Raw genomic sequence first — 23,060 nt, 5'->3', positions numbered from 1 at the left:
TTGCAGTCTTTGCTCAGCCCCAGCACTTGAATCTTACTGGAGAGTTTCTCATTTCAAATGGGTTTGAGAGCTGCTGGCAGTTAGTCTTAATTGTCTTGAATGTATGTCTTGGCAATGAAAATGCCTTTGTATCCAGAAAATGTGTATCTGCAGTATGCAATATGTATCGGCAACCAAGATGAAATATAACAGGTTGCTTGGAAGTGTTCTCAGTGTGGTTAAAAATTGAAAGATACTGAAGAGAAAGAAGGAGCACAAGTAGAGTGATCAAGTTCTAGGAGATGTTCTTTCACACAGGATATTATCAAGGGGAATGCTGGCAATGTCAACAGTAGTGGAGGATGTGTAAACTGGGGACAGTTTTTGAGTAAAGATAATGGTTCTCATTAAAATAGCAAGACAGACCAAGTTCCAGAGTGAAGAGGCAAAGTAACTGGAAGCAGATATTGAAAGCAGAGTATTTAAGAAGTTGTTTTAACACCTTTTAGCAAAACGCACTTTCTCTGGAAGTATATTTGTCTCCTCTTGCCTTCTGTGGTGCTGGATCTGCAATTCTAGGTATTTCTACTCTGTAAATTGCCTTTGGCAAGCTCGTCTGTGACTCTGTAGTCTAGGTTTTTGCAATCCATGCTTCCTTAACAGACCTACTACTTTATTAATTGCTCTGGACCCAGGAAAGTGATAGTTTGCAGATCCATTGTTTTGAGAAGTCTCACCCTGGCGTGCCCCCAGGTTCAAAGATACCAACCAAAAAAACCTGAAAGTATTCAGAATTCATGTATTTGAGTGTTGAGAGCCTTCAGACTATAGCAGTTAGACATATTTGGGAAACAGAGAGCTAGCAAACTGAAGCTGCGCTGACTTGGGATGTTTAGAATAGGGCCTGAAGAGAGGACAGGGATTCTGAGACTCTAAAAGCTGAGGAGTTTTATTTGTTTTAAAATGGTTCTTTTTCTCACTGCAGGAAATTCTAAAAAAATTTCTCAAAGTGAAATACATATGTTTTTAGAATTTTAGAGTTTGCTTTGGAGTAAACACCTTGATTTTTTTAGCCAGTTCTGTTTTGTGGTAATTAGAGGCAGAAATTGAGAACTGTTGCATTGACTGGCCATTTCTCATCCATGGTGAATGTGCACTTACTTAACTGAAAGGAAGCAAAGATTTTATGAATCAGAGATACAGGCATCAGAGGTAAAGGCAGAGATCATCTTCTGCAAAGAGACAGGAGCAGTATTTATTTTCTAGGTAAATTAGTGGTTGAAATGTAGTCTTGCAGCTATAAACTGGTGAAAAAGCCATAAATAATTCTCTCTCCACTTACTGATAGAATAGACAGTTATTACAAGAGTTGCTTTTCAGAGTGCACTTTGAGTAGTGCAAGGCAAATGAGAGCAGCAAACCACTCCTCAGGGAACATGTCAGTGATTGTCAGTCCACTGCCAAAAAAGTTATTTCATGCCTATTACTGATAATATTTGACTCTTCTTCACTTCCCTCTGACATTTCTCCAACGCACTTCCAAGTTGCCTTTGACTCCTCTTTAGATTCATGTCCTGTTGCTAAGTCTGAATTTCAAACTTTTCTGTCATCCACTACTTCCCAGGTAAATCAGTGAATTCAAGTGTGTCTTCAGTTGGGATTCTAATCTATCACTAAAAGAATTAAGACTGTTCTTCAGCTCCAGCTTGTTTTGTTCTTCCAAAAGACTAATCAAAAACTGCAAAGACCCTGTATTTTATTGTGCTTCATGAATAGTAGATTACATTTGGCTATGAAAGGAATCAAGAGTGAAAAATGTCTCTCTGCTAATATATTTCTCATAAAATGTTCTACTTTTTACCTTGGGATTTGATAGTGCAGAGCCAGGCAGTATCTGCATTTGGGTCAGATCATTACTTAGAAGGCAGCTTGTCACTCTAGTAAACTATCCTGAATTGTGCAAAATGAGGCAATAGTCCAGGGGTAAAAATGTCTAAACTGTTCTGCTTTTTAGGCAACCAAAGTTCCAAATATCATTAGGAACCAAACCTTCAGAGAAGGCCGGTAAAGCAAGAAAGCCAGTAAGAAGCAGAGCCTCTCAGTGCAACACAGTTGTTTTGATGAGTACCTGGGGATGCTTTTAGACAGCATGCTGAATTTCTGAGTGTGTTGCTGATATATGCACCAGGAAGGCTTGTGTGGGGAGATTGTGGAGAATAACTACTGCACTTTAGCTTCATCCCTAATTTGCTGGTCACTGGCTTTCCCATAGGATCAACATGTTAGGCTCTACAGTCACTTCTTAGCTAACACTTCGATTTTTAAGGAAGAACCACCTAAAAATTTAAATATTGAATACACAAATGGGAATATGTTTGAAATACAATAATTAGTATTGGCTGACATTCCTCTTGGCAGTATGAGAAGACAAGAAAACTGTACTCTGTTAGGCACAAGTGGAGAAACTTGCTCTGCCAGGGGCTGGAGCTTTTCATACTTGAAACTTCTTGTAAAGGAGAAACTACATCATTAACTATGGGTCTTTTCAATGTCCTCACTAGCACATAGGAAATAGTAGTTATTCTCCTGCTCCTTTGAGTCCAGAAAAATAGAGGCAGCTTTCCCAAAGACAGTCTTCATCTTTCATATAATATGAAGAGGGAGTGCTGGCGTGGTCACCTTTTCTGTAAGAGTGTTGACTGGCTCTTGGAAAGTGATTTGCCTTTAGCGTCTTGATGGCTTACACTTACCCTCTCTTCTCCATCATGGTGACACTATGTTATGAATTTTTTTAGTATGAACATGTTACTGCTTCAGCACATAAGCTTCTCATGAATGCCAAGTACAACTTTTCCCACATGATTTAGAGAAGTAAAGAAACAATCAAGCCCCCAAACCTTAAATTATTCATGCTTGGACATTTTCCAGAACAGTAAGTTCAAAAAGGCATTTCTGAACTGGAGGCTAGCATCTACATTATTTAAAGCTTTTTATCACAACATACAGAATTATTCACATTTTCTAAAGAGAGATAAGAATTTTCTTCCGAAAAAAAGAAGTGGATGAATTTACTTAATGCCTATTTACCTTGTCCCTGCTTGGATCTTAGAAGACTATTACATGCTACTACTGAGTGTCTGACATTTGTAAATAAATAATCATAATTTGTTTGGTGATAAGAGTGCTCAGAAATGTGGAAGTGCCATTTTGTGTTCCTGCATGCCTGGTAGAGATACTTTGGCTCATTCTCAGACCGTCTTGTTTTTGAGTATGAGCTTCTTAGACACCTCATTTCTCTCACATATTAAAATCAATACAAGAACTACTTCTAAATATCAAATGGTTTCTGGTCTTGCAAGGCTAGTGCAGAGCCTGACAACTTAGTTAAACTGATAATGAATGACTCCAAGGCTTTTATGTGTGGCACCCTTTAGCACTCAAGGTTAATCTAGCCATGCACCATGTCAACAGATCTTTGTCTCTCTCTCATGTTAAAATATGTAACTGGATACAACACTTGCAGGTAGATCAATACTCACACCCAACAACTGTCTCAGGCAGTCAATTTTGGCAGTGTTGAGTGCCAGGGAAATAGATAGGTGTACAGGAAACAGAAAGAGAAGGAGAAGACTCATTAGAAAGTGTCACTCGGAGAATGAATTATATGACCACCTTCCAGAGGGAAAGATTCTTGTACAGGGTCTGTAATCTCATCAGTTGAGGAAAGATTTTCTTGACCTTTTCACAGACTTCCTAATATATTTTAGCAATATTGAAAGATTTGAGTCTTATTTTCAGAATTCACTGAAGAATGCCTCTAATAGTCAGGTGATAGCTTCCGCTCCAATTTAAAATACAAATCACAAGAAATTTACCCAAAACATAGGGCACTGTTTGAGAGGTCAGATAGTCCATCCTCTTGTCTAAAGCAGGATCCAAACATAGGAAATGTGCTCTTCATCACATCCTCAGTTTGCCTAATATATCCATTTTCTTCTTCTTTCTCTACTTTTCCTTTTCATGTAGGCACAACTTCAGTGAGGTGACGCTTTTCATTGTACTCTTAGTCTTCCCTTTGCCATTCTCCAAACTTTGTCCCATAGTCATGGTACTTCACTTGAAGTGTGAACATTTCTTGCAGATCTTTTCACAGCCCCTTTCTCTTCTCTTTTCTCCTATGTGCTATTTCATATCACTGGTCCATGCATGGTCTTGTGGCTGAGAATAAAAGGCTTATTGTTTGCCATACCTGAAATTCAGGGTGAACATCTTATTCTGTGCAGACAGACACCTGAAACCAGATTCATAATAGATTGCAGCAGAAGTGCCTTTATAAAGCACATTTGATAGGTTTGAGAAGCAGGCATTCACTCAGTATAATTAATAGTGCTGGCAGCATTAAAAATGCATGCCATGAAATGCCTAAGTGCTCTGCAACATCATTTGAGTCCTAAGGTGAAGAGTCAGCTGCATATGATATGGCAATTTGCTGCTGGAGACTGTTGTTATTCTGTACTCATGTTTAAGAACTGCACAGATCGTGCCATCAGGTTTCTGGCTTAGTCATTCCAGTCTCTGAGCAAGTATGTGAATCTTGCCTTTTCAGTCTGAAATTAGTTCTTCTTTTGGTCTAGCAATATGTAGATTTTTATACTGTGTTGTGCTTTAAAATATGAAAGAAAGCAGACCGTTGCTCAAAAGCTCTGCCTTTCTAGCTGCTCTTCTTTGCTTCTTTGAAAAAATTCTCATTATATGAATTAGTTCTTAAAAATTAGGTTGTCTGACTATATATCTCGTAGTGCAACAGTTTCTTCTGTACCTGCTCCTGTCCTCAAGGCAAATGGTGACTTTTTTACCATTTACCATCAATTTGAAGTCAAAAGGGAAGTTGCTTTTTATCTACAGACAGTCTGCTTCTAGTGTTGTAATCCAGTGTCCATTCCATGAATAGGGAAGTTAAAAACAATAAAAACGATATCTGCAGAAAGATTATTTTATGTATATGTGGTATTTTTACACTGGTATAATTCACATTCCTTAAGTATATAGAGAGACTCTTTTTTCTTTTACAGGATTCCTAAAAACTGTCTAATTTAGTCTAAAATGTTTTAGGACCAAACACAGGACTTTTAAGGCATGAGTACAAAGTCATCATTTGATTTAAGAACATTCATCTTTTACAAGCCAGTTTATTTACTGATCTGAGAAGATTTTTTTAAATTACCAGACATGTAGCAAATTTTTACAGACAGCACAGATACTACTGCAAAATGTTAGGATTTTTCCATCCTTAACCATTGCTTTTGAAAATAATTTTCATTCTTAACCATTGCTTTGGGTTTAAATTATTCAGCCATCTCTGAGGATCTTATTACTTAAAGCTGTGTTTGTTTTGTTTGTTTCCCTTGAATTACAAGATTCTTGCAGTCATTTTACAAGTCTCTGGCATCTCTAGGATTTGAAGCAAGGCTCTTGAACTTGAATGGAAAGTGAACCAGTTAGCAATCATGTATTTGTTTGTTCTCCCATGAATTTGCTTACAAGTGTCCAGACTGTTGTTTCAGTCTCAGTAGAGGCCTGTGAGAATAAGACAACTGTGTTGTCTCAAAATTTTATCTATATGGAGCATCCACTGCCTCCTCACAGAGTCATTCTGTACCTAGAATTCACATTTGACATTTTCACAGAAAATAAACCAAGTTACATCCTGGATTTACTGAGAAGAATTTTCCCAGAACATTTCATCTTTGCTCTTAGTCTTGCTTCTTAGACCCCAAAGAACAACCTTGTATGCTTGGAGGAGATAAAGGAAGCAGGGGTGGGCAGGTCCTACCAGCTTTACAACAGAATCCACAAATGAAGGATAAAAATTAAAAAATATGGGTTGTGTTGAAACCTGTTTTACATTTATTCACCTTTAAGTGGTTGACTGTCCAAACTGAAATTATTTTTAGTGTAGGACCTTTTTAAAATTTTATGGCTCCAGTTTTGCTGAAGCACATAGAATTTAACTTCAGATGACTCACTATTTTGTCTTCACGTTTTGATTCTTGAATATGTGATGCAAATTTGTCTTCAGTTTGACTGCTAGTTAAAAAGTGATTAATTTGAAACTCTCTTCTGTTTTCAGAGGAAGGAAACAAAGGTTACGGACCCGTTTTTGAGGAGCAACCTATTGATACCATCTATCCAGAAGAATCTTCCGATGGACAAGTTTCAATGAACTGCAGAGCTCGAGCAGTTCCTTCTCCTACTTACAGGTAATATTTACTGTTTTGATATACAAATATTGGACATTTTATTCAGCAGCTATTTCGCATTGTTTTATTTAATGATTGTGTTAAAAGATTGGAGTGAAGTCTTCAAGGCAGTAAAAAATGTGGAGATACGCAATTTTTGAGTAAGACTCAACCTGGATTTGATTTGCCAAAATGTCTAATCAGTATTAAGACCAGTATATTGTGTTAAATATTTTCAGATTTTGAAAGAAATACTGATCCATAGGTAAATTAAAAAAGAAAATGGCCTTTAAAAAAATTGAGAGGTTATCTTTCCAGCTTAGGCTCAGGTTGGCAGGGATTTGACTCTTTGTTCTTTTTGATTCAGAATGGTTTTTTAAATTCTATTTTGCTTTGAAAGGAGAAGTACTGATTTTTGAACCTGGATGTTCTACATTCCATGTTGGTTTTGCATCCTCCGTGTTGCAGGGCAGCAATCAAGAATGTGTCAGCTATGCTACTGAAGGCATGAAAACCTTCATTTTGAAAAAACCTTTCAGCTAGTTTTAATACAGATTCTCACAGGACTTCTTTCACAATAATTATATTATTGTAGAAAGCAATGATTTGTTGTACATTTCATATGAGTTTGTTAGCCATTATCTGCTCATAGTGTGAAGGGAAATGTACTTAAGATTGTCAGTATTAAGACTGTGACTAAATTACAACCTGATCATAGGCAGAAAACTGCTATAATTGTACTAACGACAGACACAATATCTTGCCAGCAAAAGAGATCCATTTCAGTAAATTACCCTATGATCTGCCCCAGTACTCACTTATGTGTGTTCCCAGACAGGTTTCTAGAACAGAAAAACCAATTAAGTCTGCTAGCTATTATTTTAAATTCAGTGTTGTGGTGAACTATGGTATTCCTCCATTAAAACGGCTTACTTCATCTTCATTGCCACTTTTAAAAATCTACTTGCAGGTTGTCTGCCTGTACAGAAGCACCATTTGAATATGACATTTTGTTGCCTTGCCTTGCCTTCCTTTTGCCATGCTTGGAAAGTGTAGAGAGATTACATATGCTAAGATTTGATACCCTTTGCTGTACTTCCCCATCCCTTCCAGCTGGACCAGAGACTCCCCCAGCTCTGTCTGCAAGACTGTAAAACACACCATGTATACATGATTACAGATTCTAAATAAATTTTGACATTCTTCTTTATCTATTGTGGGCTCAGCAAAATCTGAACTAGCAAAAACACTCTCAAAGAATGGCGTTGCACCTCCAGAACTTCTGTGTCTAGGAGCAGATCTGACAATTAGCACTGATAGGTGATGAGATGATAATTGCAGTACAGAATAAGGCCACTTTTCTTATTTCCTGACACATTATTTTTAGTATACCTCAATGTTGTCTTCATCTCAGCCCTCTACCGGTTATTGAGTCAAAATTCTTCTATCTCAGAGGTAAATAAGTCCTTCCTGCCATTTTCATTGCAGGACGAGTTGTCCTCAGCACATTTATACCTAGATATTTCTGAATAAAGGATATATTTCTTTTTTCTAACACCGACAGTTCTAGAGATATCTAGAACTCTATAAGATCAAAATTCTATTTGCTGCATCTTTAAAATTCTTCTACTTCATTTGATTTTTTAATTTTTGTTTTGTTTTGTTTATTTCTATGACAATAGCAAGTTCCACTTCCAAATGAGACCTCTGCATATTTTGGTACATCTTCAATACTGAATGAACAGGTGGTGTGTGTATTATCATTGTTAAATACTAATGCCTAACCTTACGTTATGAAAAAAGAAAATATTTATGCAGAAATAATGTTATGATCTTTAAATGTAATTAAGTTGCATCTTTGCTATTTGCACATAGGAGCTGGGCAGTTCCTTTCTAAGGTAACAGGCTCCCTCTTGTGGAGACAGTAACACAAATATAAGTCATGAGCACTGGTACCCACTCCGTGTTTTTTAACATTTCTTAAATAAGTAAAAATTGGTCAAAACTCAGCCGCCAGTTTCTCTCTTGATCCCTCAAGTGAAAATTGCAGTAATTCAGTGAATTGGCTGTGGAGTTTTACCATAACTAAGGGAAGAGTGTCCAGCAATTTACTGAAGCAATAGTAAGTAGGTCATTTATGAAGGATGCCACAGTTTTTGCACTGACTTTACTGACACGTTATGTTTTATAAAACATTTTCATTATCTGCAGCTGATTTAAAAAAAAGCTCTCATTACTCCATACTTTAAAAGGGCAGAGGGAGTACATTTTTATCCAGTCTGAACTTAGATATTTATTTGAGATATGTTTAAAATCCGGGTGTTTGGTGATTGGCTAGCTCATTCACAGCCAGCTCAAGCATCTCTTACTGCTTGGCCAGCAACTATGTTTTAACAAACTATGTCACATCTCTAAGAAGGAAGAACTGACACTGTTATGTTTAAAAGACCTCTGGAGTTCAAATCTGTGCATCTTGCTGAAGGAAAAACTAGAATTGCATAGAAATATATTAATAACTTCCTGCATAGTTTGTCAGAATTTATGAGTTATTTTTCACATCATTTTTCTTACCAGGTTACTTTTTGGGGCCAGTCTTACATCTTGTTTTTCTTTTTTAATAGGTGGAAACTCAACAACTGGGATATTGACTTAACAAAGGAGCGGTACAGTATGGTGGGAGGCAGACTTGTTATCAATAATCCAGAGAAATCAAGGGATGCTGGAAAATATGTCTGTGTAGTGTCAAATATCTTTGGAACTGTCAGAAGCAGTGAAGCCACTCTGAGTTTTGGATGTAAGTGTTGTTTATGTGAGAATATAGAAAAATTCTGGTTAGCCCAATGTTTTACACTGTGGTGTATTCTGCTAGCATGTGCTGTATCTGTACTACTCTGTAAAAACAGTATCTTAAGTGCCTTAGTCTGCAGAGATTGACACAAAATAAATTTGTAAGCATTTTATGTTCTTTAGCATTCAGCTGACAAAGCATAACAGCCTTCCCAGTGAGTTATTGTTAAATTATTAAGTGAAGAGACTCATGGAGCCAGATGTGGAGATAATATTGTCCAGGCTCTTTTAAAATCATGGTAGGACCTGAGGGGGAATAGTCACAGAAGAAAGACTTGAGTGAGGGCATATGGTGATGAGGTGCAGTGCAACCACAGCTGCAGGAAGAAGGCACAGCACTTGCTAGGTAAAGTATGCCCTGCCTCCTAGGCTACAGTGGAAAAGCCCTGCTGGGGGAAATTTCTGTCAACTTCTGACAGTCATGAGCTTGTCTTGAGAAGACATGTACATGTACAGACCTGCATATCACCAAATACATGAATTACCAAAAATCAATGAACTAAATGAAGAATAATGCAAAATTTTATAGACTTAAGACAGTGTTTGGGATTTATGTTTTATTTTTACTTCAGTTGCCTTTTCCCCAGATATATTTTATCGTCAGAGGGTACAAAAAGGAATCCCAAAAAAAAGGAATCCACTGTAACTGGGGTCCATTCACAAAGCCCTAGGTGCCCTGACACTAAGGATTTGGTGCCCCACTTATCTTTAACTGCCCTCCATAAGTAGAATTCATTCCTTGCTGTAGAAGATCAGACATTTAGTGAAAAGTTCAGTGGTCTGATAATACTTGTGAGACTGTGGAACTACAAATATTAGGGAAAGTCAGAAGCTATAATGAGCTGATGATGATCATATCATTGTTGGTATAGTCATAGTCTGTATTTAGCCAGTGTATCTTCTAGAAAAAAAAAAATTGAAGGCCAGGTTGTTACTTTTTTTAATGGAGAAAACATCAACATTTCATTTATGGGATATTTATTTATACCTAAAGCAGGCTTCAGTCATGTCAGTCCTGAATAATCAATAGGATAAAAAAAATAAACCAATAAACCTAATAGATTTAAAAAAAATAGAACCAAAACAGTCTGAGGCGTGCCTTCTGCCTACCAGCTCACTGGCATCATGAGCTGAATGTTGATAGTATACTGAGAAATTATGCTGAGCAGAACCCTAATATACAGTATTTCAATATGTAAACTAAAATAGGGTAAAGAGGTAAGGAATAGTGAAAAGATAGCTGGAAGCTGATAAATATCTGTTTAAAAAGTGCCTTCTTTCATTCTTGTTCATACTGTTGTATTTCTTCCTTTCTCCTTTTTAATGATCACCTATAAAAACATTTCTTTCTACAATCAATGTTTCTAAAGAACTGAATGGAGTTGCTAAAATTAGTAGAGAAAATGTCTGATCTTTAGTGGAAGTTTTTTTTCTTTTGCTTATGCATAAACTCATTGTAAAATGTCAACAACCATTTAGAAGAGTTCAAAAGTCTTGACCAGCTGTAATTTTGTTTTGTCGTCAAATTTACTGAAACCGTGGAACAGAACTCACATTCTCTCATATACTTCATCAATTAGTCCATCTGAGAATACTGTACATACTTTTTAGATCCAGTGCCTTAACACTCATTAAAATATTTTAAACCTAACTACTCTTAGAGATAAAGTCTGCATCACTTTTTTCTTTTCCCTGGTATTTAAAATTATGATGACAAAAATAGCAAAAAATTCATTGGTAATGAAAAATAAGCAAAACTGGCATTAAGGGTCAACAAGTTTCTATCTGCCAATGCATTGGTGTATTTCTATACTAATGTTCACTACAGGACAGAAAGTGATGATAATAATAAAAACTTACTGTAGTTAAAATCCCTCTTCTCCTCCCCTTGCTTTTTTTAAAAACTAGATCTGGATCCCTTTCCACCTGAGGAACGTTACGAGGTTAAAGTGAGAGAAGGTGTTGGGGCAGTGCTTCTTTGTGAGCCCCCGTATCACTACCCAGGTAATTCAGCTCAAAGTGCTTCATTTTCAATGTCTGAAGAGTAAAAGATGAATTAATATTTATTTTTGAAAGTTTCCTTTATATTCACTTAAACAGTAACTTTTGTGCAGCTTGAGAATCACCATTTAGGTTAGGTTGCTGTTTTGAATGTGTGTTGTTGACCATATGTTGACCATTCCATTCTACCTAGTAAAGTCACCTCAACTGCTATGGTCATGGGCTTCTGTTAAAATCATGGAACAGCAGAAGCACCCCAGGGGGTCAGAGATGAGGTTATTTATTCTCTGGAAGGGACTTTTTCTCACCATTAGCTACTGAAGAGCTCTGCATGGATTATACGCATAATCTCAAGCATCTGGAATTCCATCATGAGGGGTGAAATTGGCTGTTAGCATCTCTTCTACCTTGTAAACAGAATAATGATTTAGTTTTCATGCTCAGTTTAAGCATTGTAAAGAACTGAAGAATGGAGACATATTACTAGTTAAAATATTCTAAGGTTTTGTCTAAATCACAAGACTGCTGAACAGTTCCCAGCTTCTCAGTTGCATGAGGTCAAGATCCAGCTGCCTCTCTCATCCCATCCCAGTCAGGTCCTGTGGGATGGTTGTGCCCAGGGCAAGGTGTGCACACGGTAGCCAGGTTCCCAGTAACCTGCACTGACAGCCGCAGTGCCCCAGTGTTCACTGTAGTCAGGAATGAGCCGGCTGCTGAGGCTTGCATAAATCTGTTGGCATAGCTGCCTCTCTGAAGAAAAGATCTATAACCTAGAAATTAGACTCAAGTGATTTATATACAGACAGTATTCTGTAGTTTAAATAGCTGATAGTGTTGGGTTTTAATATTGACTAAAGTATTTTCCTCCAGATGACCTCAGTTATCGCTGGCTTCTAAATGAGTTCCCAGTGTTCATTGCTTTGGACAAACGACGATTTGTGTCACAGACAAATGGCAATCTCTACATTGCAAATGTGGAAGCATCAGATAAGGGCAATTATTCGTGTTTTGTGTCCAGCCCTTCCATAACAAAGAGTGTATTCAGTAAATTTATTCCACTTATTCCGCAATCTGATCGTAAGTATTTATTGGAAATACTATGCACAGCATTTTAACTGTTTGCATTGTAATTTTGCTAATTCATAACTACTTTAATTTCTGTAAGGAGAATTATATGGCAAGTTATAATGGCTGCTGCACAATGTTACTTGGTGTTTCAGATGCAGAGGTACAAATCATTCCCGTTCACAGTGAAAACTTTGTCAAAGAAATCTCCATTGATTAAATCACACATTTCCTTTCAAATCATTGAGAACAGAGTTCTTATCCCCAGAATCCCCATTTCTTTTATGTGGTAAGCCCCTGATCCCAAAATCTTCAGTATCTTTTCTAGTCTTGGCATTGGTTCAAAGGAGTATGACTGAAAAGTAGAAACCTCATGTAAATGTTGATGAGCAGCTTCAGGATTTACTTCTTTTCCCCCAGAAAATCCCCCATGAAAGAGGAAAATCCTTTTACCCTGATGAAATTTCCTATCCAATGGTGGCCTGAGAGCTTTGTGTCTCTTGGTCAATCTCCTAAGGCACGTCTGTGGCTTTGTGTAACTGGATTATTTGCTGCCGTTTCTTCAGGAGAACTGCATGTTTTCTAAATAGGAACCAAATTCTCTTTTGCCACTTCAGACTGTCAGTCACTAGGTTCTCATAAACTTATCATCAGTTTTTCAGTGACTCTTTTATTTGTACAATTTTCCATATTACTGATTGAATTAATATAATTTCAAATTAATGGTCTTTGACCAAATATTCCAGTATTCACACTGTCTTCTTCATCTAGAACTGCAAGAGGGTTCCTACAGGGATTGCTAGCAGTGAAATTTGACATCCCTTTGCACTCATTAAACTGTAGATGTGCTTGCTCTGGCTCCTTCATACCCTTACTGAGATAAAATTGAGTCTAAATTCAAAATAATCCAAAATATTCTATCCAGTAAAAAAACAGACTCAGGTTTTTGTCTACCCACGCATAGAGTACATCATCATGCTTTAAAAGCAATTAGAAATTACTTTAAAAATGTTAGGATTAGTCATCCAGAGAAAGGTAACTAGTTGCTGAGTAAAACACTTATGCTTTACTAGTAAAAGTTCAGTGCTTAGTCAGACTTTATGAATTGACAGGCTGTTGCAGTTTAAAGAATTTTGTCTGGCATTTTAAGAAAAGTTTTATTGAACTGTGTAAATTTTAGTAGCTCTATAACTTTCTGACATGCCTTTTCTTAGAATATTTTTTTTCATATTAGGAGCAAAAGTGTATCCTGCTGATATCAAGGTGAAGTTCAAGGACACGTATGCTCTTCTGGGACAAAACGTGACACTGGAGTGTTTTGCTCTTGGAAAGTAAGTGTGTTTTAAAGTTATTGTGCAGCACGAATTGCTTTCATATTTCAGGGAATGAAAATACATATTTCATGATCAAATGCTCTTTTTGTAGTCTGCAGTTTAACTGCCAGTTCTTGAACACGCTCATTTGTACTTTACTGTACCTTTTCAAGTCCGGTTCCTGAGCTCAGATGGAGTAAATACCTTGAACCCTTGCCAGCCTCTGCTGAGATAAGCATGTCTGGTGCAGTTCTTAAGATCTTCAATATTCAGTATGAAGATGAAGGACTTTATGAGTGTGAAGCTGAAAATTATAAAGGAAAAGATAAACACCAAGCAAGTGTTTATGTACAAGGTAGGAAGAACAATTTTATTCTTAATGATCTGTGTTCCTTTTAGCTGTGTTGGAAGTGTCTGTGTTTTCACAGTTGATGTCAGTGCTGATTTGTACCATCATCCTCATACACTGTTCAAGTTAATAGAGTAGAATCAAAATTCTTGCATTAAATGCAAGGCATAATATTTATGTACTAATTATCTGGTTATATAGCTGGTATATACTCTTTGACAGGTCTGTGTTACCTGTTATATATATGCATAATGTAAATTAAATCAGTTTATAGTACTCGAAGTGAAATAACTTCTGGGAAGAAAAAGAGATTCTTAGGTTTGTTAGGATTTCTTGTTTTCTTATTTTGTTTGTGTTTTCTGTCTTAGCTTTCTGTCTTACTGGCACAGTTCTGTCTCATATGCACAGTTCTTTATTCCTCCGCCCTCTGTCACTTCCCTTTTTGCATTTGGTTAAATTAGATAACTAAAAATTGTATCTTACTGCTCATAGTGAAATCATTCCAAGTAACTTGGCTCCTTGTCTGAGGTTTATGGCACAAAACCGTGACATGAAAAGGTCACACGTAACATCTGAAGCACCCTCAGAAGATTTATGTCTCTGTCACTGGCTGTACAGAAGATCTGAGTTAAGATCCTTGGTTAAGTGCTAGAACTACAGAAGATCAAACTCAGAATTAGTGTGACAAGGTTATTACTGCTTATAATAAGTAAAGCTAATAAAGTGGTTTGTTTACTTAACAAAATCAATATGCTGGACTGTTTCAGTATTAATTTCTTACGTGTGCTGTTTGCACCAAGAGAATAATTTCTTGGGGATCCTTTCAGTATATACACAGTTTTGCAAAGTTGCATGTCATTTAACTATCATTTTCATGGTGCTACTGAGTAATTTCCAGATGAATAATCTACAGATCAATATAGGTAATGATATCTTGTCTTCTGTCTTTCAGGAACCATTATTTCAATTCCATATTTTCTTCTCATAAGAAATAGTTTGAGGCTTTTCTGAATCTATGTTGTAAGAAAAAAACTTCTTTTTTGTGCTGGTGCATTGCTGAGTTATCATCATTACTTTGAGTTGCCTGTATCATGGAAAAAGCAGTGGAATTAATAGAACATAATGCTAATTAAATATGCGTGTGCTATATTTACAATGCATCATGTATTTTATTCTGCAGCTGCTCCTGAGTGGGTAGAACATATCAATGACACAGAAAGGGATATAGGCAGTGACCTGTACTGGCCTTGTGTAGCTACGGGCAAGCCTATTCCAACAATTAGGTGGCTGAAGAATGGTGCCTCGGTGAGTGTATTGCTGTAGGTAACACAGGCTTGAGTGGTTAGCTCATGGAAACAGTTTTTTGAAGCATGCATTATTAAAGGAAAATTAATTACAATGATCCAAATATTTCCTAATGCCACTTTCATGAGGCATTAAAATCTATTTTTTAAAGTTTCATCTCATTCTTCTCTTATTTCTTCAGGCTGTTTAGTATTCAGCTTTGACTTATCAACTTAACTTTTTACCATTTATTTGTAGATATCCCTTTTTCTCTAGGCCCTTTTAAGTAAATGCTCTTCACTCTGGATAACAAATGTCAGCTTTTCCTTGAAATTAATCCTTTTTACCACATTAAACATGAACGTGTCTTTAAAAATAAAAGACAAAATAGTCAGTGGAGATATGAAAATAAAGATAATTTTTTAAAGTATCAGTGGTCTTTCTATATCCTATATTTTTTCACATTTTTTCTACACAAAGAGTGTTGCAAATGTTTAGGTGATGTTTAAAAGAAGTTTAAAGAAGTACTGTTTGATAATTTAATTTTATTACATTGGATATTTAGTTTAAACAAAGTAAATTTTCTCTCCTAGTATCCTGCAATCATAGAATGGTTTGTGTTGGAAGGTGCTTTAAAGATTGTTAGTTCCAGCCCCCTAGCCGTGGGCAGGGGCACCTTGCACTAGCCCTGGTTGCTTAGAACTCCATCCAGCCTGCCCTTGAACAATTCCAGGGATGGAAGATCCACAACTTCTCTGCGAAAAACCTGTTCAGGCATTCCAACAGTGTATTCAAAGTCTAGTGCTTACACTACATGAAAAGCCATTAAAAAACCAAGAGAATACGAGGGCACAGTGCAGCTCTGCATCTGCTGAGCTGTAGTGACTCTTGGCAAACAAACAAAAAAGACAATGAGGCAGCTTGGTTTTTGACTGTATACCTTAAGAAAAATGATGTTGGAGGCAGAGCAGGGATATCACCATCTGCTATATGGAGGTGGCTTAACCAGGAAAAACAGTGCTTTTGTCTAGCTTTGGTAGTTATTCCAAACAAATTACAAGTTACTTGCTGGTCCCCACTGAACTTGGCTTTCACTAACAGAATCTGCATACTGGATTGCAGAACGCAGTGTGCAAGTCTCCAGTAGTACACCAGAAGATTATGCTGTGTGTTACTATGATGATATGATGATTTCCAAATGGAAGATAGCAGAAATGTTAATTGCCTTGAAAATATAATTTGTTTCTAAATCAGATAACATGTAATTAGGCCTTTTATTTAGAGCACAACAAAGATTCCTTGTATAAAATCTGATTAAAACATTTTCACATAAAATAGTCAGAAAATATGCTTCCTTTAATCTGTTCTCTTTACAACTAAGTACTATTCTCTTAATCTTCCACTACCCCATGCACTCCAATGCACTTAGATACAAGAGTTAAAGCTTTCAGCTTAATTTTCTCAAGAAAACAGAACACATTAACATGATCTTTCAAAAATTGATTGACATCTACATTTACAAAATACCCCACCTTAACTACCTTACTTTGATTGACTGTTTTTTGCTTTTTTACTATAAAACCAAGTAATAGAAAATAGTTTGTACTATCTCTCAGAGGAATCTTCTGAAAAATTCCTGCCTCACTGGGACCTGGTTTGACTTCTTCCTGTTGTAAAATGATGTAACAACAGAAAGCACTGATAAGTGACCATGGCATAACAAAGCTTATGAGCATAAAATTAATTTAATTCCTTGTTTCTTATTTCTGAATCAGTAGTGTGCATTGATATGATAACAGGGGACTGGCGAGTAAATTTCTCTACTGACACTCAGCTAGGACTTTCCCAGAAACTTAAATATTGAATGACAATGACTCTTTCTTTAGGAAAAGATGAACCCAATGTTACTGAAAAAGAAAAAAAAAAAAAGAATGTGGATGGGTCTGTATTCTTCAGCTTATGTAGTTTATGTTAATATCTTGTTATTTTATTGATTCTGTTTTTTAGTTCCGGAAAGGTGAACTAAGAATGCAAAGTCTGACCTTTGATGATGCCGGCATGTACCAGTGTATAGCAGAAAACAAGCATGGAATTATTTATGCAAATGCTGAACTGAAGATTGTGGGTCAGTGGGATTATTTCTCTATTTACTATTTCAGGCTTGAGTAAGATAGCAGTTATATTTGCAAGTACTGTTTGATAGCAGATTCCTGTGAGGATGAAGCTAAGAACTCTCACTCAATCTAAGTGAGATGGGGTTTATTTGAGCTCTCTAGCTAGTTTTTGACAACAACTTGAGGAATAAATTTACCAACTTGTGGGGCATGTGTTCAGTTTGTATTTATAATGCTTGTTTCCTGGTGCTCCCCGTCAGAGGAACTGATAGTGCTGAAGGTATACAAAGCTCATAGAGTTGCTTTTAAGCTTTCAAAACTGCTTAAGAAGCATTTTCATTTTTGCTCACATACGATCACTCCTCTGTGATGTAAAATCTGTTTTTTAGGAAACCATGTTGTCACTTACTTGGTCTTTGAAGCTCTTCATTTTTGTTCTCTCCTTTGGTTTTGCTTTCTGCAGACCCTTACACTGAAGTCCCAATGTCTGGTTTTGCCCACAAATAGCTGTGCCATTTGATGGCTGGATGTAGTTACGAGTCCACTGTGTTTTCCTGAGGAGCATCCTGTTGAAAGTTTGACTCTCAGATCCAAAGTTCTCAGCCTTTAAACAATTTCTGATGTTTTTACTGATTTCATTAGAGCAGACACACTGGCTGTATGTTTCTAAATTTCCCTGTGGTAGTTGCTGCTCTTTCCATCTCACACTTGCCTTCAGACTTTCCCAAGAACTAAACTATTCTTGGTTTTCCCAACCCATTGCGCAACGTTTCATTCTACACTGTTCTTCCATTGCTATGTACTCACTACCAGCTTGGTTTACACAAAATGAGCACTTATTATATGTGTGTTTTCAAAATTCAGTGTTGGTAATATGTGGATATTGGTCAGAGTTTTGCTCTGTACTTTTGTAATTAAATAATGGCCTTATTTCCTCAGGCTGTGCGCACACTTGCTGGCATGACTAACTTGCTGATATGCCAAGATGCAAAATAATTAAAAACTTTTTTTCTTTAATTTGGTTTCAAATAAAGGAAAAATTAGTAAGCAAAGATCTGACCTCAGAGACATAAGTGTGGTGCTTATGACAGTCATAGCTCAATACTCCTGTACATCTGAGAATGCATCTACAGCAGCTGGCCAAACAGAAAAACACAAAGAATAAGAAGGGCACAGTTTTAGTTTGTAGAGACGGTTAAAACCACTGGAAAGTAAACCAAACTATTCTTTTGAATTATGATTGAGTGAGCATCTTGTTAAAGAAATTTATCTCCAGGAATCTGAATTTTATTAGGACTGATCAAAAGGCCTTTTGAAAGGGAGAAACTTTCAGTGGACTTTGATCTTGTTAGATTAAACTCAGATGAAAGTTCAGAAATCAATAGAAAGAAATCTCTAGGGTAACACAGCACAAAACTACATAATGATTTTTCATGTCTCTTGTACATTATGTACTTCAAGTACATCTCTGTATTGTTAATATTTTTCTCACTAGTCTGCATAATGAACATTTGTAAACAATTCAGTAGTTCTGTCTTTTATTGTATGTTGGAAACAAATTCTGTTTTGCAGTAAAATCACTAACAGCAGTATTTGTGTTAATTTTTGCTTTCAGCTTCACCTCCTACTTTTGAATTTAACCCTATGAAGAAGAAAATCCTAGCAGCTAAAGGGGGACGTGTAATCATTGAATGCAAGCCTAAAGCTGCTCCTAAGCCAAAATTCTCCTGGAGCAAAGGAACAGAATTGCTTGTAAATGGGAGCCGGTTAGTATTGACTGTCAGTGAACACTTTGAGCGTTAAAAGTGTAACCTTATGTATCTGTCTGTCTATCCCATAGGATGATTCTCCATTTTGCAGACTTCAGGGACAGGAGAGTGTATAACTTCAGGAAAATGATATGCCAAAATGTTGCTGGCAGGATGGATTCAAAGAGTTAGCAGGGTATCCATCTTTACCCAGTCTGGTTCAAGAATTGAATTGTACCATAAGACTCTTAAGAAAAATACTTGAATGAGTACAAGTGAATAGAAGTACATTCTCTTGCTCCAGCAATCTGAGATTGATGTCTACATCTAATGTCTCAGTCTAATCCGCAGTCTCTTCAAATATTTTTTACTGTAGGTGTGTTTATAAATCCAGTAGTTAGATGTGAGCTTGCAAATGATGTTTGTGGTTTGTTCTTTCATTTACTACAGTTCTACAGGAAGCATTGCTTTCTAATATAGAATTTATTTTCTCTTGCACTTTCTATAGCATACGTATCTGGGATGATGGGAGCCTGGAAATTATCAATGTCACAAAGCTGGATGAAGGTCGCTACACCTGTTTTGCAGAAAATAACCGAGGAAAAGCCAATAGCACTGGTGTTCTAGAAATGACAGGTAAGCCTCAGAATTGCAGTAGTTTGTTTTGGGCAGAATCCCTTAGTTCAAAATGACTAATTTTTGTTCCAGCATTGCACTACTTTTTCAAGCTGTTCTACATCTTTCTGATTTAGTTGCTCATTAACACTGAATTGATGCTTTTAAAGGATGTTGCTCAGTTGAAACTGGGTATGTTTGCGTCAGTTCTAACACTGTATCTCAATTTTCAGGGTTGATTTTTCTGTACTAAACAAGATACATTGAATTAACCTATTTTAATGCATTCCCTTTATTTGGTAGCTTAGCACTCATGCTAAGTTGTGTTCTTGGGGCCATGGCTCAGAGAAATGGAACTCCTGATAACCTTCCTTCATGTTGTGTATTTTTGTTTTGTAGGGGGTTTGGTTTGGTTTGTTTGTTTATTAGTTTGTTTTGGTGGTAGTTTTGGTGTTGTGGTGGTGATGGTATAAGCATGTTTGAGAGAGCATTGCAGTTAAAGAAATATGCATGAAATTTGTGAGATGAGGGCATATATCCATATGATTGTGCTTCTAAATTACCTTCCTTTATCAGTATTTTTATTTACTCATTGAGTACTGATAGCCTTAATTGTGTATTTTAAATCTGATGTCAAATAACTAAATAACTCTAGGCTACAGACAGGAAGGACAGCATTCTGTAAGACCCATGTCTATCAAGTACCACTGATAGTGGAAGACTCATTTGTCAAATAGGTTTTTAATCTCTGTTCCAGAAATCATGCTGGATTGACATGACAGCTCATTGCTGATGTGCTTTCTTTCTTTTCTGGTATTGTTTTCTCTTCTTTTTCACATGTAGCTATTTACACAATTTGTTAAGCATCTATTATATTGTTTCTCAATAGTTAAATTAAGATCACAATGCTCTAATGAAAATCTGACTTGGCCTAACCAAGTAGAACTTTCATTCATTACAGAGACAAGTTTTAAAACATAGGAAATGTTATAATTGAAACAAGAAATGCAACACAAATCACGTAGGACTCATCATGTGTCTTCTTTCTACTTGAGACAGAGTCAATGAATAAAAATAGTTGTAATGTGATTCAGAGATTTAAAGAGCTAAACAGAAGCCAGGTATTTTAGTTATAAAATGCTTTCTTAATTGTCTTCAGTTTGGTCTTTTGAAATGTAGTTGTATGAATAACATGTGAACTAGACTTTGACGGAGTGGTTTAATGTATGATCAAACAGTTATGAAGCTGAGGTTATATTTTAATAAATATTTATTTGTTGGAATTTTCCATGTTTGCCATTAACTTCACAGAAGCTACAAGAATTACTTTAGCTCCGTTGAATGTTGATGTCACCGTTGGAGAGAATGCTACCATGCAATGCATTGCATCCCATGATCCCACATTAGACCTGACATTTATCTGGTCTCTAAATGGCTTTGTAATAGATTTTGAGAAAGAACACGAGCATTATGAGCGGAATGTTATGGTAAGATACTATAGAACCTTATTTAATACATGAAAGCCTAGTTTTGTTTGTTGTGAATAGTTGTCTTTTCTGTGACAGTTTGGGTCCAGTAAGCCAAGAACATCAAATAGAATTACAGTTCAGACACCTTACAGACACATAGACACTTGCAGGCAGGTACCTGAAATCAGATATCTGAATTGATGTATTTTGGTACCTCAGATAAATCCCATTCTGATTATTAGTGAAAATAGCTGGTAAGTAGATAGCCTGATTGTAAACAGCGTGCAAATTACCTCCAAAAAGTATGCATGTGCATTAATTTTAACTTACCTGTGTTTTTATCACCAGTATTTTTGGAATTTGGCATGAAACTGGGCCAGATGGTGGGTAGGAGTCAAACAGTCTGTAAACACTGAGGAAGAGCATTATATGAGAAGGCTAAACAAGTTAATACAAAGACACTTATTTTGGCATGTAGAACAATCATAGTTCCGTTGTATTTGCATATATGGTTATGTTTTTAGAGTCTTCTATCAGGTTTATTTAAAATTAATATCTCTATTAGAAATCCTTCTTGTTATGTCTATTCACCTGCTGATTTGCCTAATATTCAGCAACCTCCAAGTGGCTGCCTACTTGTGTAAATATTTATTCTGCTTTTCTGGATTTAAATTTTTCAAAAATCCTCATATTTAGATACCATTTTTTTTTGTGCTCCCAAGAGAAACTCTGGGTATGGAGAGAAATAGTTGCTAATGGTAGTTATAGTGTCTGAGAACACCAGGGATCACATTTAGTTTCAACTCCGTTCAAAATGATGTACCAGTGCCCCCTGAAGAGTCCTTTTGCTAGGCTGGCAATATTATCTGATTTTCCATGGACCAAGAGATTCCTTTTTTTGCTTTCAGTATCTGTTTATCTTTATGTAAAAATTTGTTTAAAATGTAACTTTTTAGTCTGATTTGGAACAAAACAGCCCTTTGAGGAGTCAAGAGTTGCCTCAACCTGCTCATTTGCTGAGTTGTAAGACATAGTTAAGAAGCCACACTGCTCCCTTTCAGCGAGAGAACATGTCGTTGTCCAGCAAGCCAGTAGAAATAGTCTAAGATCAGCTGATAAATGTTCAAACCCAAAGACATACCCTCCTTTCTGCAATAAATCTCCTGACAGGCTGTGTCCACACTCAATAGCAGGGTAGTAAGTAGTCTGCAGTGTATTTTGTGTTGCCTCAGGAATGAATAAGTATGTAGTTATTTTCCAGTACACTGGCATCTTTCAAAACATTTCCTGCAGGTGGCTATTAAGTCACACTTTTGATAGGTCTATATTTACACCCCAGTAGAGTAATTGATGCATAGGAATACCTTGGAAAAGCTTGAATTGCCTCCTAATTGTATGTGCTTATATAAAGACTGGAATGAGTCTGAGTGTCAGACAAAATACGAGCTTAAAGAGTAAAGCCCCACTAAACCTACTCCTTGTGAAAGAGCAAATAAAATCAGTCTGTGTTGGATTTTATTTAGTTGATTGCTTTAAGCTACCTGACAGATGTCACACAAAGAAATTTGTTCCACAGAGCAGAAAAGAAGATTGAAAGTGTTAATGAATTGGTTATTTTGGTGTGGAAGGAAGGTAAAAATGGCTTTATCAGAAGAGTTTGTAATGCAAGAGAAAGCACTCCATCTGTGGGTCATGTGTTGAAATGTTGAACAAAAAAATGTATATCACTGATAACACACTTTTGGGGTTTTCTCTAAATAAAGAAAATAGAAGTAAACTGGATTTTTTTTTTCTTTTAGGAGAAGTTAATTCTGAAATTTAATCCTGCTTTTAAGGCACTTTCTAGCCAAGCATTTCAAGTTGACAAATGTGGGACCAAAAAGAAGATTGACAGTTTAGTTCCCAGCTACCTCTTTCATCTTCTGGATAGCCAGTGGTCCTGGACTCCTGATCTCAAATTCTGATTATCTCCACAGTACTTTATGTCCTTTTTTGAAGTGCTTCATTTCAAAACCAAATAACCCTACCTTTTCTAGA

The 23,060-nt window shown here is 36.4% G+C and overlaps 1 protein-coding gene across 1 annotated transcript in view; it reads left to right on the top strand.

The window, feature by feature from the left end:
- CNTN1 (contactin 1) overlaps window positions 1-23,060 on the top strand; it is a 127,142-nt gene that overhangs the window by 53,357 nt on the left and 50,725 nt on the right. The window contains exons 4-14 of the mRNA XM_005426349.3: window positions 6,110-6,239; window positions 8,840-9,012; window positions 10,974-11,069; window positions 11,937-12,143; window positions 13,366-13,462; window positions 13,618-13,799; window positions 14,974-15,098; window positions 17,085-17,202; window positions 18,807-18,957; window positions 19,448-19,575; window positions 20,866-21,041. Of these exons, the coding sequence (XP_005426406.3) occupies window positions 6,110-6,239; window positions 8,840-9,012; window positions 10,974-11,069; window positions 11,937-12,143; window positions 13,366-13,462; window positions 13,618-13,799; window positions 14,974-15,098; window positions 17,085-17,202; window positions 18,807-18,957; window positions 19,448-19,575; window positions 20,866-21,041 (1,583 nt within the window). The remainder of the gene's footprint in view (window positions 1-6,109; window positions 6,240-8,839; window positions 9,013-10,973; window positions 11,070-11,936; window positions 12,144-13,365; window positions 13,463-13,617; window positions 13,800-14,973; window positions 15,099-17,084; window positions 17,203-18,806; window positions 18,958-19,447; window positions 19,576-20,865; window positions 21,042-23,060) is intronic.

Source organism: Geospiza fortis, unplaced genomic scaffold (assembly GCF_000277835.1).
Source record: "Geospiza fortis unplaced genomic scaffold, GeoFor_1.0 scaffold429, whole genome shotgun sequence".
Classification (NCBI taxonomy): Eukaryota; Metazoa; Chordata; class Aves; order Passeriformes; family Thraupidae; genus Geospiza; species Geospiza fortis.
Note: the sequence above shows the minus strand (reverse complement) of the source record. Positions and strands in the feature narration are given on the sequence as shown.